General features: G+C 58.0%; 2 protein-coding genes across 3 annotated transcripts in view; one reads left to right on the top strand and one right to left on the bottom strand.

Annotated features, from left to right (window-relative positions):
- The first annotated feature begins 1,090 nt into the window (after nucleotides 1-1,090).
- HTR3A (5-hydroxytryptamine receptor 3A) lies at nucleotides 1,091-6,667 on the top strand. The gene is made up of 9 exons (XM_037410084.1): nucleotides 1,091-1,157; nucleotides 3,164-3,327; nucleotides 3,507-3,551; nucleotides 3,908-4,017; nucleotides 4,634-4,803; nucleotides 5,018-5,178; nucleotides 5,438-5,648; nucleotides 5,828-6,061; nucleotides 6,229-6,667. Exons 1-9 carry the CDS (start codon nucleotides 1,091-1,093, stop codon nucleotides 6,525-6,527), a joined length of 1,461 nt encoding a protein of 486 aa, XP_037265981.1. The 3' UTR covers nucleotides 6,528-6,667.
- A 2,963-nt stretch (nucleotides 6,668-9,630) lies between these two features.
- The window catches only part of ZBTB16 (zinc finger and BTB domain containing 16), a 65,707-nt gene continuing 62,592 nt past the window's right edge, over nucleotides 9,631-12,745 (bottom strand). For both annotated transcript variants that reach the window (XM_037410032.1, XM_037410033.1), the window contains exon 7: nucleotides 9,631-12,677. In XM_037410032.1, the coding sequence (XP_037265929.1) occupies nucleotides 12,448-12,677 (230 nt within the window). In that variant the 3' untranslated portion in view covers nucleotides 9,631-12,447. The remainder of the gene's footprint in view (nucleotides 12,678-12,745) is intronic.

The following is a 12,745-nucleotide window of genomic DNA, read 5'->3' as shown; positions in this document are numbered from 1 at the left end:
CATCGCCGCAGGCTCCGGTGTCTGCCCGCTGCTTCTCTAGCACTTCCAGCAGCTGGCAGCTTCGCAGGGGCATGGGCACCTACAACACATATAAATGCAGACGTACGTACATGAGTGTGTATGATTATAGGGAACAGGGGTCAGGGTGAGGCTGCTCCCCTGCCAGGCAGAGGGATGTTGCCCAGCCCCAGGGACATGATGCTTTGATGTGGAAGGAAGGATTCTGCAGCCTGAGAAGGGTACCAGCATGTGGGTGGGTACCGAACAAATTTTTGCTCTCTATCATACCAGATCAACCTTTCTTATGGTCTGGTTTGCCCAAAGGTGTTGAGTCTTTTGGGAAATGGGTAAGAAGTGCTTTTGTTTGTTGAGCTTTGTAAGCTAATGCAAATTGCTGCAATGAAAAGAGACCCTTGTCTTGGTGCAGGTTGGAGGCAGCTGGGGAAAGCTTGCTGCCCCCAGGCAGGGGTGTGAAGGGTGGCTGGTAGCACGTGCTGCCTGTGACCTGTATCTGTCAGTGTGTCAGTCTCTGGTGGGATGGATCCACACATCTGTAGGGTGTGAAGGGAAGCCTGGTAACGCCAGAGCCCCACTGCTTCCCTGCTGATGGAAACCTACCCTGTGCCAGTGCCGTATCTCTGCAGCCTCCCAGGACAGACCACCCCGTCTCAGAGGGTTTCCCCCTGACTTTCCGACCACTGAGGATGCCACAGCCCTGGCACCTGCCGTGTCCTCTGCCCCCCTGCCGTGTTCCCTGCCCTGCTGCACATGAGCACCATGCCTGCACCCCCAAAACCCACTTTTCCATGGCCAGGCACCTGGGCAGGGGATGGGGAAGCCCCGGGGGAGTTGGTGGGGTGGGGGATGGCTGAGTGTGCTCATCTCGAATCCTCCCAGCCTGAAACTTGATGAAGCAGGAGAGGCCAATCGTGAGATTAATTGGGCGTTCTCATAAAAACCCGACGGTGGGGGGAAAGTGAGCAAGGAGTGCTGCCTGCCTCCCTGCTCAGGTTCATTCCTCCGTGGAGGCAGCAGGCTGGGGAGGAGGCAGGCAGCGGCTGGGAGCCAGCAGAGTGGTGGCAGGAGAGCCATGACGCCCACTACTCTCGGAGCATTTCTGGCCCTGCTGCCCCTCATTTCGACACTGCAGAGCCAAGGTAAGGCGAGGGACCTGCGGGCAGGGCTGGAGAGCTGGGGCAGAGCAGGGTGCTCCTGGCATCAAAAGGCACGGTGCAATACCTTCCTAAAGCCCAAGCAGCACCGTACAGCAGGCAAAGGCTGCTTTTTAGAAAGACCTCAATGCTACTGAAAAGAAACGCACCTGGGAGAAGCCTGAGTGTGGTGTCAGAGCCCAGGGATGCTGCCTGCCTGGGCAATGCAGGCTGAATGCCAGCAGCAAGGTAATGTAGTGTTCAAACCCAGCTCTGCGTTGTGGGCTCCTTGGGACAGGACTTTGATGTACTCTGGAAGCATGCAGAGTCGCAGCCCTGAGGATAGAGGGAAACAGGGTGATCGCCTGCCTGCATCCCTCCATCTGGGAGCTGCAGCCCAAGCTCTCCACCCGATCAAGGGATTTCTCTAATATAACATGCCACCCCTTGTAATGCAGAGCTGAGTTTTGGGGACGACAGTGCATAGAAGCGATGCTGTGCCTAGAGTTTGTAATCTCAGCTCCGCACGGTGCAAAATTGACTGCTGAAATGTTCACAAGCTGTTGTTATTATTTTCTCATTTAACTTTTCTGGGAAATAGTAGAAAAGTCATTGTGCTGTTTTGCAGCAGCACAGCTGGAAGTTTTCAGCAGGTTTGTAACTTGTATCTTTGGACCGGGCAGGCAGCCCCTCGCAGTGGGGCATCGTTCCCGACATCCAAACCTTCTCCCACAGTTAGCACGGGAGAGGTGGCAGAAAAGGAGTGGGGGCAATGATGCTCTTGCCCTAGTGATGCTGGAGGTAAGGAGGTAGGAAGGTCTGTGCAGATGCGCCCCCACATGCCAGGGCCCTGCCAAGTTGCGCCTGGCGAGTTGCTGGTGCAGGTTTGGGGCCGGGCAGATGGGCACTGTGTCTGTGGCAGATGCACAGAGCGGCTGGGGTGAACCCAGCCCAGTTCTCCCTCTGCAAAGTCATTTCCCTGCTGCCAGAGCATCCCGACCCAGAGCTCCGTGGTGCGGGTGTGAGGAGGAGGAGGAGCACGTGTGTGAGCCAGCTACCAGCAGCTGCAGCAGGAAAGGCCGCTTGGCCCCAGCCATGATGACGGCAGTGCTGTTTTCCTCCCCTTGCCCTAATTGCTGCCTCTCGCCCCCCCTCGCCGCCTCCGTCGGCGCATGCCTGCCTGGGCGAGGGTCGTGCGCCTGGCTGGCTCCCCAGCATTATTGATTGTGTGCAACATTGGAGGGGCTGAGGCTGCTGGGTTTTTTTTTGGTTTTTTTTGTTTTTTTTTTTTTAGCTTAAAAGACAGGTTAAAGTTCCTTTCCCAGCAGTTTTTCCCCAAGTTCCCACAGATCTATTCCAATTAGTCCCTTTCATTACAGGGGAATTGGACTCTGGGGCTGGGCGTGCTGCAGAGCAAAGCCACAAGTGTGGCTCTGCTGCCCTGGCTCAGCCGTGGCGTCACCAGCTGCCTTACAGTGAAGACGCGGGTGCCACAAGCAATTTGCTCTGCGATTAATGCTGCCGGCACCAGCCAAGGGATTGTTTCCACAGGAAGCAAATGCCAGGATACCTAATAAATGAATTTAGCATCCTGGTTTATCTCTAACCTTCACTGCCTCTACCTGCAGAGCAAAGAAAAAGTGCCCCTGGGAGGAGTGGGTAGTAGGAAACTTATCTGGGAGCAGTGAGTCCCTCATGGTCCCCTGCTGCCACTGTCCTGGCATCTGTCCAGGAGAGGTGGAAGACGGCAGGCCTGCCCTCTGAGGCTGGGGGAAGGTCACAGTGCCAACCACCTACACAGCAGCATGCATTAATAAAACATTAGGTGTTGGTTCTGGCGGGCAGGCTTGTTTCCCATCAGGATGCTCCTATTGAACTTCAACAGGAAACCCCAAACAGCAAGTGAGGGATGGCACCCAGCAGCATCCCACAGTTTGCTGTATGGGCCAGGATGATTGCAGCCTCTGCTTCGGTGTCAGCAGTGCTCCCTCCCTCCCTCCGTGTGCCAGTAGGTACCTGGCAGGGAGGCCAGACGCCAGAGCCTGCTGAGCCTGCCCTGCGCCGGCTGTCCCACTACCTGCTGTCCCACTACCAGAAGAGCACCCGGCCTGTGCAGGACTGGCGAACAACCACCAACGTGGCCATCGACCTCATGGTCTACGCCATCCTCAGCGTGGTGAGTCCTCTGCTCCCATCCCATGTTTGGTCAGGGCCGCTGCCCTCAGCACAGGCAGCTTCTCCATGTCCACAACAAAGGGAATGTTACCTGGTATGCAGTGTCCTCCTGGCATGCTCTCCCATCCTCCAGTGTGCCAACACCCACTGTGCTGACACCGTGTCCTCTTCTTCCTGCAGGATGAAAAGAACCAGGTGCTAACTACCTACATCTGGTACAGGCAGGTGAGCAGATGAGACTGTGAAATCTTGCCCCTCCGTTGCCATGGCCCCACTGGGGCTGAGCACCCCTGTAAACACAGGTTTTCCCATGGGAGAGGTGTGCAGCCCTGCAGGAACATGGCAAGGCAGAACCCCTCCCAGGGGATGACAAGACCTCTTTAGGGCAGGAACAACAAGGCACAGCTTTCATGCTCTGTGCTTAGCACTGTTGGATGGTGCAGTAGCTGGGGGACGAGTCTTTCCTCCCTCTTTCCCATGGATAGCCTTGAAGATGGGTTCCCATGGCAGAATGCTGGGGTTCAGGTGGTGGCAGGGTGAAAGGGACCTTGCCATCCAAGCCCTCTCTACCTTGTCCCCAGCACTGGACGGACGAGTTCCTCAGGTGGGACCCAGCACGCTTCGACAACCTGACGCAGATCTCCCTCCCCATGGAAAGCATCTGGGTGCCTGACATCCTCATCAACGAGTTGTGAGTGTGGCCAAAATCCGGGTGGGCAGACAGCCTGGGGCTGGACCCCCCTTGCCCGTCTCAGGCATGTGCCGCCCCATGCTTTGTATTCCCGGCACAGAGCTGGCAGCCTCCCTGCATCAGGCGAGCTGCAGATGGGGAACGGCTTGGCAGCTGGGCCATTTCCAATGCTGGCTAACCGCAACCATCGGTAATTACCCGTGCCATGCTGGGGGTGGGATCCAGATATCTGGAGAAAGGCTTTGTAAAGGCAGCACAATGAGAGGGCAGCTGCAGATCTGCCGGTCCTTCCTGCGAAGCCAGCCGGCATCCTTCCTGCTCTGCGGGGATTTAAGGTACTCCCACTGGATCCAAAGAGCCCTGGGGCAAGGACACAGATTCCTCTTGGGCTGGCAGAGGGCAGTAGCCTGGGCAGCCACAGAGGTGAAGCCAGGCAGGCATGCCTGCATGGGTATTGCCAAAAAAGCAGATTGGGGCACAGGGCGGTGTGTGTGTGTGTGTGTGTGTGGCGCAAATGCCCTCCTGCTGGGCCATTCCCCTCGCAAATGCAGCTCAGCAGGAGAAGTCCCTGCCCAGAGTGCTCCCAGACCACATCTCTGTCCCTCGTGCCCTGCAGCGTGGATGTTGGAAAGTCCCCTCATGTGCCCTACGTCTACGTTGGCCACCACGGGGAGGTGCAGAACCTCAAACCCATCCAGGTGATGACAGCCTGCAGCCTGGACATCTACAACTTCCCTTTCGACGTCCAGAACTGCTCACTCACCTTCACCAGCTGGCTGCACCACAGTGAGTGCCAGGACCCCCACAGTTGGCTGGGGGGCTCAGGGGGAGCGGGCAGGACCTCCGCCAGGCTGGAGCTCCATGCAGAAGGCCCCTCACCCCTCTAGATGGCCCCAGTGGATCGGGGATGTGTGTGGGGAGGGCAGGCACACAGCTGTAGGCGCTTCAGGCCAGACACCCCTGGTCCTCACCTCCCCTCCTCCTCCTCCTCCACCCCCAGTCCGCGACATCAACCTCTCGCTGTGGCGGCAGCCGGAGCTGGTCAAGTTCGACCGGAGCGTCTTCATGAACCAGGGCGAGTGGGAGCTGCTCTATGTCCTCAGCCATTTCCAGGAGTTCAGCGTCAAAAGCAGTGACAGCTACGCTGAGATGAAGTTCTATGTAAGGGTCTTTGGCCACTGCACTTCTCAGGTGTGGGGTGCTAGGGAAGGGTCCTGCCACCAACCCTGTTTCTCCATCACCCAGCTGCTCCGTGCTGCAGTGCTCCTGCCCGCAGGAGGGGAAGCCCCTTGCGCTGAGTCCTTCCTCTGGCTCCCCTTAGTGCATCCCACCATCCTCACCTGCCTTGGTGCAGAGCTGCACCAGCTCATGCCCTCATTTCAACCCTTCACTGAGCCTCACCCATCTCTCTGTCCTGCAGGTAGTCATCCGGAGACGCCCCCTCTTCTACACTGTCAGCCTGCTGCTTCCCAGCATCTTCCTGATGGTTATGGACATTGTGGGCTTCTACCTACCTCCCAACAGTGGTGAGAGGGTCTCTTTCAAGATCACCCTTCTGCTGGGCTACTCAGTTTTCCTCATCATCGTATCGGACACGCTGCCAGCTACTGCCGTTGGCACCCCGTTGATAGGTATGGCAGCACTACCTGCAAGCTGACTGCCCCGGCAGTCCTGGGCCTGGAGCAGCAGGGGCTGCTGCTCTGTACAGACACCACAGGCCCCCTAGAAATGTGGGCAGGGGGCATTCACTCAGGAACATGCTCAGTGCATGAGTCTTAGCAGGCCACTCACCTCATGGGCATCTCCACAGGCATCTACTTTGTGGTGTGCATGGCACTGCTCGTCATCAGCCTGATGGAGACCATCCTGATCGTGTGCCTGGTGCACAAGCAAGACCTGCAGCCCCACGTCCCTGGGTGGGTGAGACGCCTGCTGCTGGAACAAGCTACCATCCTGCTCTGCATCTGGGACAGGAAGAAATTCAGGCAAAGCAGGATGCAGAGCTCGGACATCTCCAGGCAGGTGGAGAGCAATGACAGCACAGGTAAGGGCTGCACAGAGAGGGCCCACAGGATCTGAGGGGTACTAGGTCCTACGTAGCTGCCTATGTAGCCCTAATTTGCATGGTGATCTAGGTGCCCAGGTCATCAGCAGAAATCCCAGTTTGCGCTCTAAAGAGACTTTTCACACTTGCCTCTCTTGATCCTGCAGCCAAGCTGAACAACTATAGCTGCGAGGACCCCCGGGAGTGTGAGGCGGCGGGGAGTGAGAGGCCAGCACCAGCCTCTGCCGGCCAGGCGGAGGGCTCTGGGCTGGTGCACGGTGTCCTGCGCGAGATCACTGCCATCCGCCAGCTCCTGGAGAAACGAGAGGAGTTCCGTGAGGTTGCCCGTGAGTGGCTGCAAGTGGGCTACGTGTTGGATGTCCTGCTCTTCCGGGCGTACTTGGTGGCTGTCCTGGCCTACAGCATCACACTGGGCACCCTCTGGTCGGTGTGGCGGGACGTCTGAGTTCCGTCCACCTTTTGGGGCAGGAGAGTTGGGGACCTCAGGCGCTGTTGCTCTGGAGGGTGCTCCTCGGCTCCGGGATTTGCCGCTGTTAGCCGGCCCGGGATGGCTTACAGCCGCCTTCCCGCCAGCTCCGGAGCAGCGGCACCCGAGCGCGGAGGCAGCGCCGGGGGGGGCAGCGCCGGGGGGGACAGCGCCGGGGGGCAGCGCCGGGGGACAGCGCCGGGGGACAGCGCCGGGGGACAGCGCCGGGGGGCAGCGCCGGGGGGCAGCGCCGCGCACCGCTGGCCCCTGCGCGGAGCTTCCCCGCCGTCCCCGGGAGCGCCCCCCGCCCGGCCCGCCCGGCAGCCGCCGCTTCAGCACCGCGGACAGCGGCCCCGCCGGCTCGGCCCCGCGGCTGCCGCGCGCCCGGGGGTGCTGCCGCTCGGGGGTGCCGCTGCCGCAGGGGTCCTACTGTCCCAGGGTCCCGCTGCCAGGGGGTCCTGCTGCCCCGGGGCTCCCCTACCCCTCACCCTGACTGCCCTGGGGAAGCCCGCACCTCCCTGCATGAAGCAGCAGGGGCCACACGCCTGCATCCCTTTCCCTGCTGCTGCCCCTGCTCGTCGGACCCTGTGCAGGGGTTTATCTGCCCTTGGCTTGCCCAGCGGATTCCCACCATGCTCCTGGCCAGCGGTACCGTAAACCGGGAGAGAACCAGTGCTAGCCAACAGCAAATGAAGTGGTGTGCAAATGGGACTAGCGCTGTCGATACTTGGCACTGGAAGAGACCCAGAGGGTCACCCATTGCTACTACACCTATGGTCAGTCGCCATGTGGCCTCTTCTCCACCCCAGCCAGGGCTGGGGCACGAGGCTTAGAGAGGGAAGAACCACTGGCTGCATTCCAGAGCAGGGCGCTGAGCCCAACCTGTGAGGAGCAGAGCTGCCCGGTGCAGCACCTGCTCTCATGTCAGGTGTCAGGGGTCTGTGGCAGGAAACACTGACAGTGTTTTCAGGGTGGTCCCTGGCCCTGTTAGGCTTGCCTAAGACCCTGTAAAAGTATAGCTCGCTTTTCATGCCAGTAATGTACCTGAGCAGCCAGCATGGGCAACATCCTCTTGAAAGCGCTGGAGATGATGGGAGAGCCTGTCCTATGCTCCAGGAGCATCTCTGCATATGGCTGGGCTGCAGGCGAGAGGTGGGTTGACATCACCTGGCTCCCCTAAGTCCACCCGCAAGCCCACTGGGGCCCTGCTCACTGTCACGGAGACGTCATCTGCAGGAAAACTTCCTGCTGAATGACAGGGGGGCTGAGGATGGGTGGAGCGGACTCCTGCTGGTGCCGGCCTGTGCTAATGTGCTGATGGTCTGTAAGTGGCTGCCTATTGATGAGGTGTCCAGTTAAAGAGTTCGCAAGACACTAAATCAGCCCATTGATTCGGCTGAGATCGATGGTGCTACAGACCTGATCACTGCAGTGGGCAATTAACACCCTCTGGAATGAGCCACCTTCGTGTAACATCAAACGCTCCAACAGACAAATCCAATGGGCCCATTGACCCAGGCACGCGATGCCACCCAGCCTGCATGTTTGAGGTGGGGATGGGGCACCAGGACCCCTGATCCAGCCTCCACCATCCCTCTCCTGCCAGCTGCGACCCTGGATGCCCCTTGGGGATTCACCAGGAGATGCTCACCTGTGCTGCTGCATCCCACAGACCACGTCAGTTGCCACATGGGCGCTTGGTCCTTGCCCTTCCCTGTGCTAAAAAGCCATCCCGCACCCAACCTACCCGCCTTATGTGGCTCAGCACTCCTTTCCCTCTGAAAGAGAAGCTGCCCAAGCTGGAGGAAAGATCCAGGTTCTCCCTTTGCCCTCTTGCCGCTTTGGGAAGTGCCACACACGGGGAAAAAGTTCCAGCCATGTCTCCCAGAGAGGCCTGGATTTTCCTCTTAAAAAAAAAAAATAAATCAATAAATCTGAATCTAATCTCCTAATAAAGGTTTAATGAGGACATAATGTTGATGGAACAGAACATTGTTGCAGCATAATCGCTCCCAGCTGCTGCGCGAATGTGCAGACAAAGGCCTGGTCCTATGACAATTTCCCTGTTATAATGACGCCTTTGTACCAGGCCGAGTGCTGGAAAGGGGGTTCATTCCCCCTTCTCCCGGGGATGTTGCAGCCGCCAGGTTGCTTGCAGCGGGACCACCTCTGCTTGCCTGAACCTGGGCCACAGTTCTCCCCACCTGCCCAAAGCCCCCCTGGACAAGCTGTGCTGGGGGCAGCCCAAGGGACCACCAACCAGGACCTTGGGGTGGGCGTGCAGCCCCCCAGACCCACCGGGGAAGCCCTGGGCCATGGGACAAGCCCGGCCTTGAAAGCAGCACGTGTGGCAGCCCAGCACGTGTCATCTATCTGTGGAAAAAAAAAAGTGATGCTTTGCATCCTCTAGTCATGCTGTAATTAATGTCTAACTGCATTGGAACGTCGAGGCGGGTGGGGGGCAGTACCCATGGGACACGGGCATGGCCGGGCAGTGCTGTCAGCACCCACCTGGCCCCGCTGCAGTGTGCCATACAGTTTGCCGCAGCACAAAAGGAGTGCAGGCGCTGCTGTTAATGTAGTCAGTAAATAAATAAAGGAGGGCTTAAGCTTAGTGTACAGCAATCAGTTGAGAACTACAGGATAATTAACACAGCGGGGGGCCAGACTACTCTGCAGTCAGGTTTAAATGAACGAGTTCACTTTCATTGAGGCAAACTTGCTCAGCTCCCTGGTGAGCCACGCAGGCAGGCAGGCAGGCAGGCGGGCAGGCAGGCGGGCAGGCAGAGCGCTGTGGGATGGGAAGCGGCGTGTCCCCGAACGAGGGATGCGGGGTTGCTCCCCAGCTGTGGGGATGTTGGCATCCCCGCATCCCACAGGCAGCCCACACCTGCAGGGGTTGCTTTAGGGATCCCCGCCCCCCCCGTCCCCGCCACAGCCCCAGAGGAGCAGAGAAGGCACCCCCAAACTCACCACTGCGGGTCCCCCCATGGCTCGCCCTGAGCAGGTGGGATGCATCCTTCCTCCTCCTCCTCCTCCTCCTCCTCCCGGCAGGCACAGGCACAGGAACAGGAGACGGCAGGCCGAGACAACGGAATTACCTTTATTGGTTGTTTGTTTTTTTTTCTAACTGCAGATTCAAGGTATACAACTGAACATTGCTATTTTCCTTATGAGACTTATAAATAAAAATACAAAAAATGTTCACTACAAAAAAATCTACCATTAGTAGGATGTAAAAAATATTCTCTTTGCTATAGAAGGCACGAACTTCACTTAGTGACACATGGAGAGAAAAAAAACTGCAGCAGTATATTCTTCTTCTTTTTTTTTTTTTTGTCTTTTTTTTTTTCCTCTGTCAGAAACACTGAAGTCTTACAAAGAAATGCATCTGAATCTACACAGGACGAAGGCAGATGCAGAGAGCTGCAACTAGGAGACACCACAACTGTTTTTGTTTTTTTTCTTTATTTTTCAGGAAACTTTTAGCTAACGGCATCTGTGGCTAGAGGACAGAGAGGACTCGCAAGCAGAACCGCAAGGGAGTGAACGGCAAGGGGAGAAGGAGGAAGTTGTACAAAAAATAGGAGCCGATAGATACTCTGAGAAAATCAAAGGGGAACTTGGGCACCTTCTGCGCCCGGGCTCAGAGAGGTGCTGAGGTAGACGGAACGAGGACAGCGACGGACCCGAACCACGAGCGGCAACACAGAGCAATGGGACAGGCAGGCGGGCGCTCACGACACTGACGACAAGCCAGGGGAGAGGGAGCCCGGGGCTGCGGGGCCCTGCGGGGCGCTTGGTCCTCACTGCTACGATACACATATATATACTTTTATATATATGGAGGGGTGGCGTGGGCTGTGCCACGGCCAGCTGCGCCATGGCAAACAGGTGTGGGGACAGGTGCCCATGGCACCGCTCCAACTTCAATCCCAACGCTGGCACAGCTGGGAGGCTGCAGCACTAAGAGGAGGAAAGGGGATGGGAGGGGAGGTTAAAGCAAAAAAAAGCCACATGAGCTCGGCCGTGTGCTCCATGGCACCATGGCACCCATGGCCAGCAGTGCTGGTGCACCACAGGGAGCTACTGCACACGTGCCAGAAATTGCAGCAACTTTCCATGTGAAAGAACTGGTTTTGTTTGTTTTGTTTTGTTTTGTTTTGCTTTTTTTTAATACTTTTTCTTTTTTTTTTTTCTTAGGCACAACAATTAAACAAGCCGTTCTCCACCGTCACATCCCGGATTGTACAACAGCGGCCTCCACCCCACGCGGAGCAGCAAAGGTCCTGCACGCAGAGGCACACGTGCGTGCAAAGCCGGACCAGGGCGCGAGGGAGGATGCTGCTCCTGCAACCGCATCCCTGCTGGGCAGGAGGAGAGGTGGGATGGGCTCTGGTGGGATGGGCTCTGGTGGGACAGGCATCCCAAACCAAGAGGGGCCATCAGCATCCCTCCAAACCCCATCCAGACACCGTCCCGCACCCCCCTACTCTTTTCCCCCCTTTTTTACCCAAACACAGCAAAATGACAAAAAGCAGCCGTGGCCGCAAGCACCGCACAGGATGGAAACCACGGAGCCTGCTTCCACAACCGCGAAGGAGAAACACAACATAAACAAACACAAGAGGTAGCTTCAGAACCGACGCCCCCGGCCCCATGGGGCCAGGCAACAAATACCAGTTTTGGTAAGGATAATGCACAACGGGAGGCCGGCAGGGATGCTGCCACCACACCACCCCTCCACCGCCAGCGCCGAGCATGTGGCTCGTGCCTTCCCGGCCACACCGCCCCCCGTCCCCCCAAAATCAATAAAAGCTCATGAGGTCACAAAAAACCGAGGTAATTTCAAGTAAAATGTGCTAAACGCGGAAATATTCCAAAAGAAAGTTCAAAAAAAAACAAACAAAAAGCAAAAAAAGCGGCGAGCGAAGCTGCCTGCCACTGGGCATCCCTCGCTTATGTGCTCCTGCAGATGAGGGCTGGGCAAAAAACCACGCTTGGCACCTTCCAGGCACCCCAAATTAGCAGAAAAGAACAGGATCCCCCCATTCAGAGCAATGCCATGGCACTAGCATTGACCACACATCACCAAACCGGCTGCATCTCCCCATGGGAGGCTTTGTTCTTGCCCCCTGGGAAGGCAGGGAAGGAAGGGGAAATGCATAGAGAGGTCTTTGGTCAGGGGGAGGGCGGCAGCCTGCGGGCACCCCTCGCACCCGCCCAGACCCCGGGCAGCACTGTGGGGCAGCACCATGGGGCAGCACTGCGAAGCAGCCTGGCTCGCACGCGCTTCCCTGCCCCAAACACCCTCCTCCAGCTGGGACCCCCCCGGGGGATGCTCTTGCCAAAGCACTTATGGCTTGCTGGACGCCGGTGCTCTCCCACCTGCAATGCTGCAGCCCAGGAGTGTGGGAACCCTCCCGAAACAGGGGCTGAGCCCCACATGGAGCTGTGTCCCACGTGTGAGGCTCAGGTCTCCTCAGCAGGGCATCCATGGTGAGGTCTATGCGGTGACAGAGCACACCAGAAATTAAAGCCTGCCCAAAGCACCGGCCATGTGTGTGCTTTCGGGGAAGCATGTCGTTTCTACCCGATCTTCCTGGCAGCGCCGGTGGTGACCGAGGGGCTGACTGGGAACCAAATACCTGGGGGCTGCAAGGGGTGAAAGCTGCCCCGTGGCAAGGTGCAAGCAGCCTGAGCAGCCGGGGAGGGGGCGCAGATGGGGCTGGCAAAGGGGCGAGTGCATCCCTCCGCCCCGGCGCGAGCTGCAGGATCCTTCCGGCGAGAAGCAATGAACGAGAACTGAAAACAAACAAGGCTGTGGACGCTGCGGGTTTGGTGGTTTTTTTTGCCCAGTCCTTTGCCACTTGGCCCCGCCGCCCCTGTGCCTCCTCCCTCAGACGTAGCAGAGGTAGAGATAGGTCTTCTCTATCCGCCAGTCGGTGGGGATCTCTTCCGGCTTGTGGCCCTTCATGTGCTTCTGCATGGCGGAGAGGCTGGGGCAGTACTCCAGGCAAATGGTGCACTGGTAGGGGGAAGCGCCGTTGTGGGTCCGAAGGTGTTTGATCATGGCCGAGTAGTCCCGGGAGCGCTGGTGGCACAGCTTGCATTCAAAGGGCTTTTCACCTGTGGGAAACAGGGGTGTCAGCGGGGGCTTGGGGCCTCCAGGTGGTAATTAACTACCGGCATTGATG

The sequence above is a fragment of the Falco rusticolus genome, chromosome 16 (assembly GCF_015220075.1).
Source record: "Falco rusticolus isolate bFalRus1 chromosome 16, bFalRus1.pri, whole genome shotgun sequence".
Lineage (NCBI taxonomy): Eukaryota > Metazoa > Chordata > Aves > Falconiformes > Falconidae > Falco > Falco rusticolus.
Note: the sequence above shows the minus strand (reverse complement) of the source record. Positions and strands in the feature narration are given on the sequence as shown.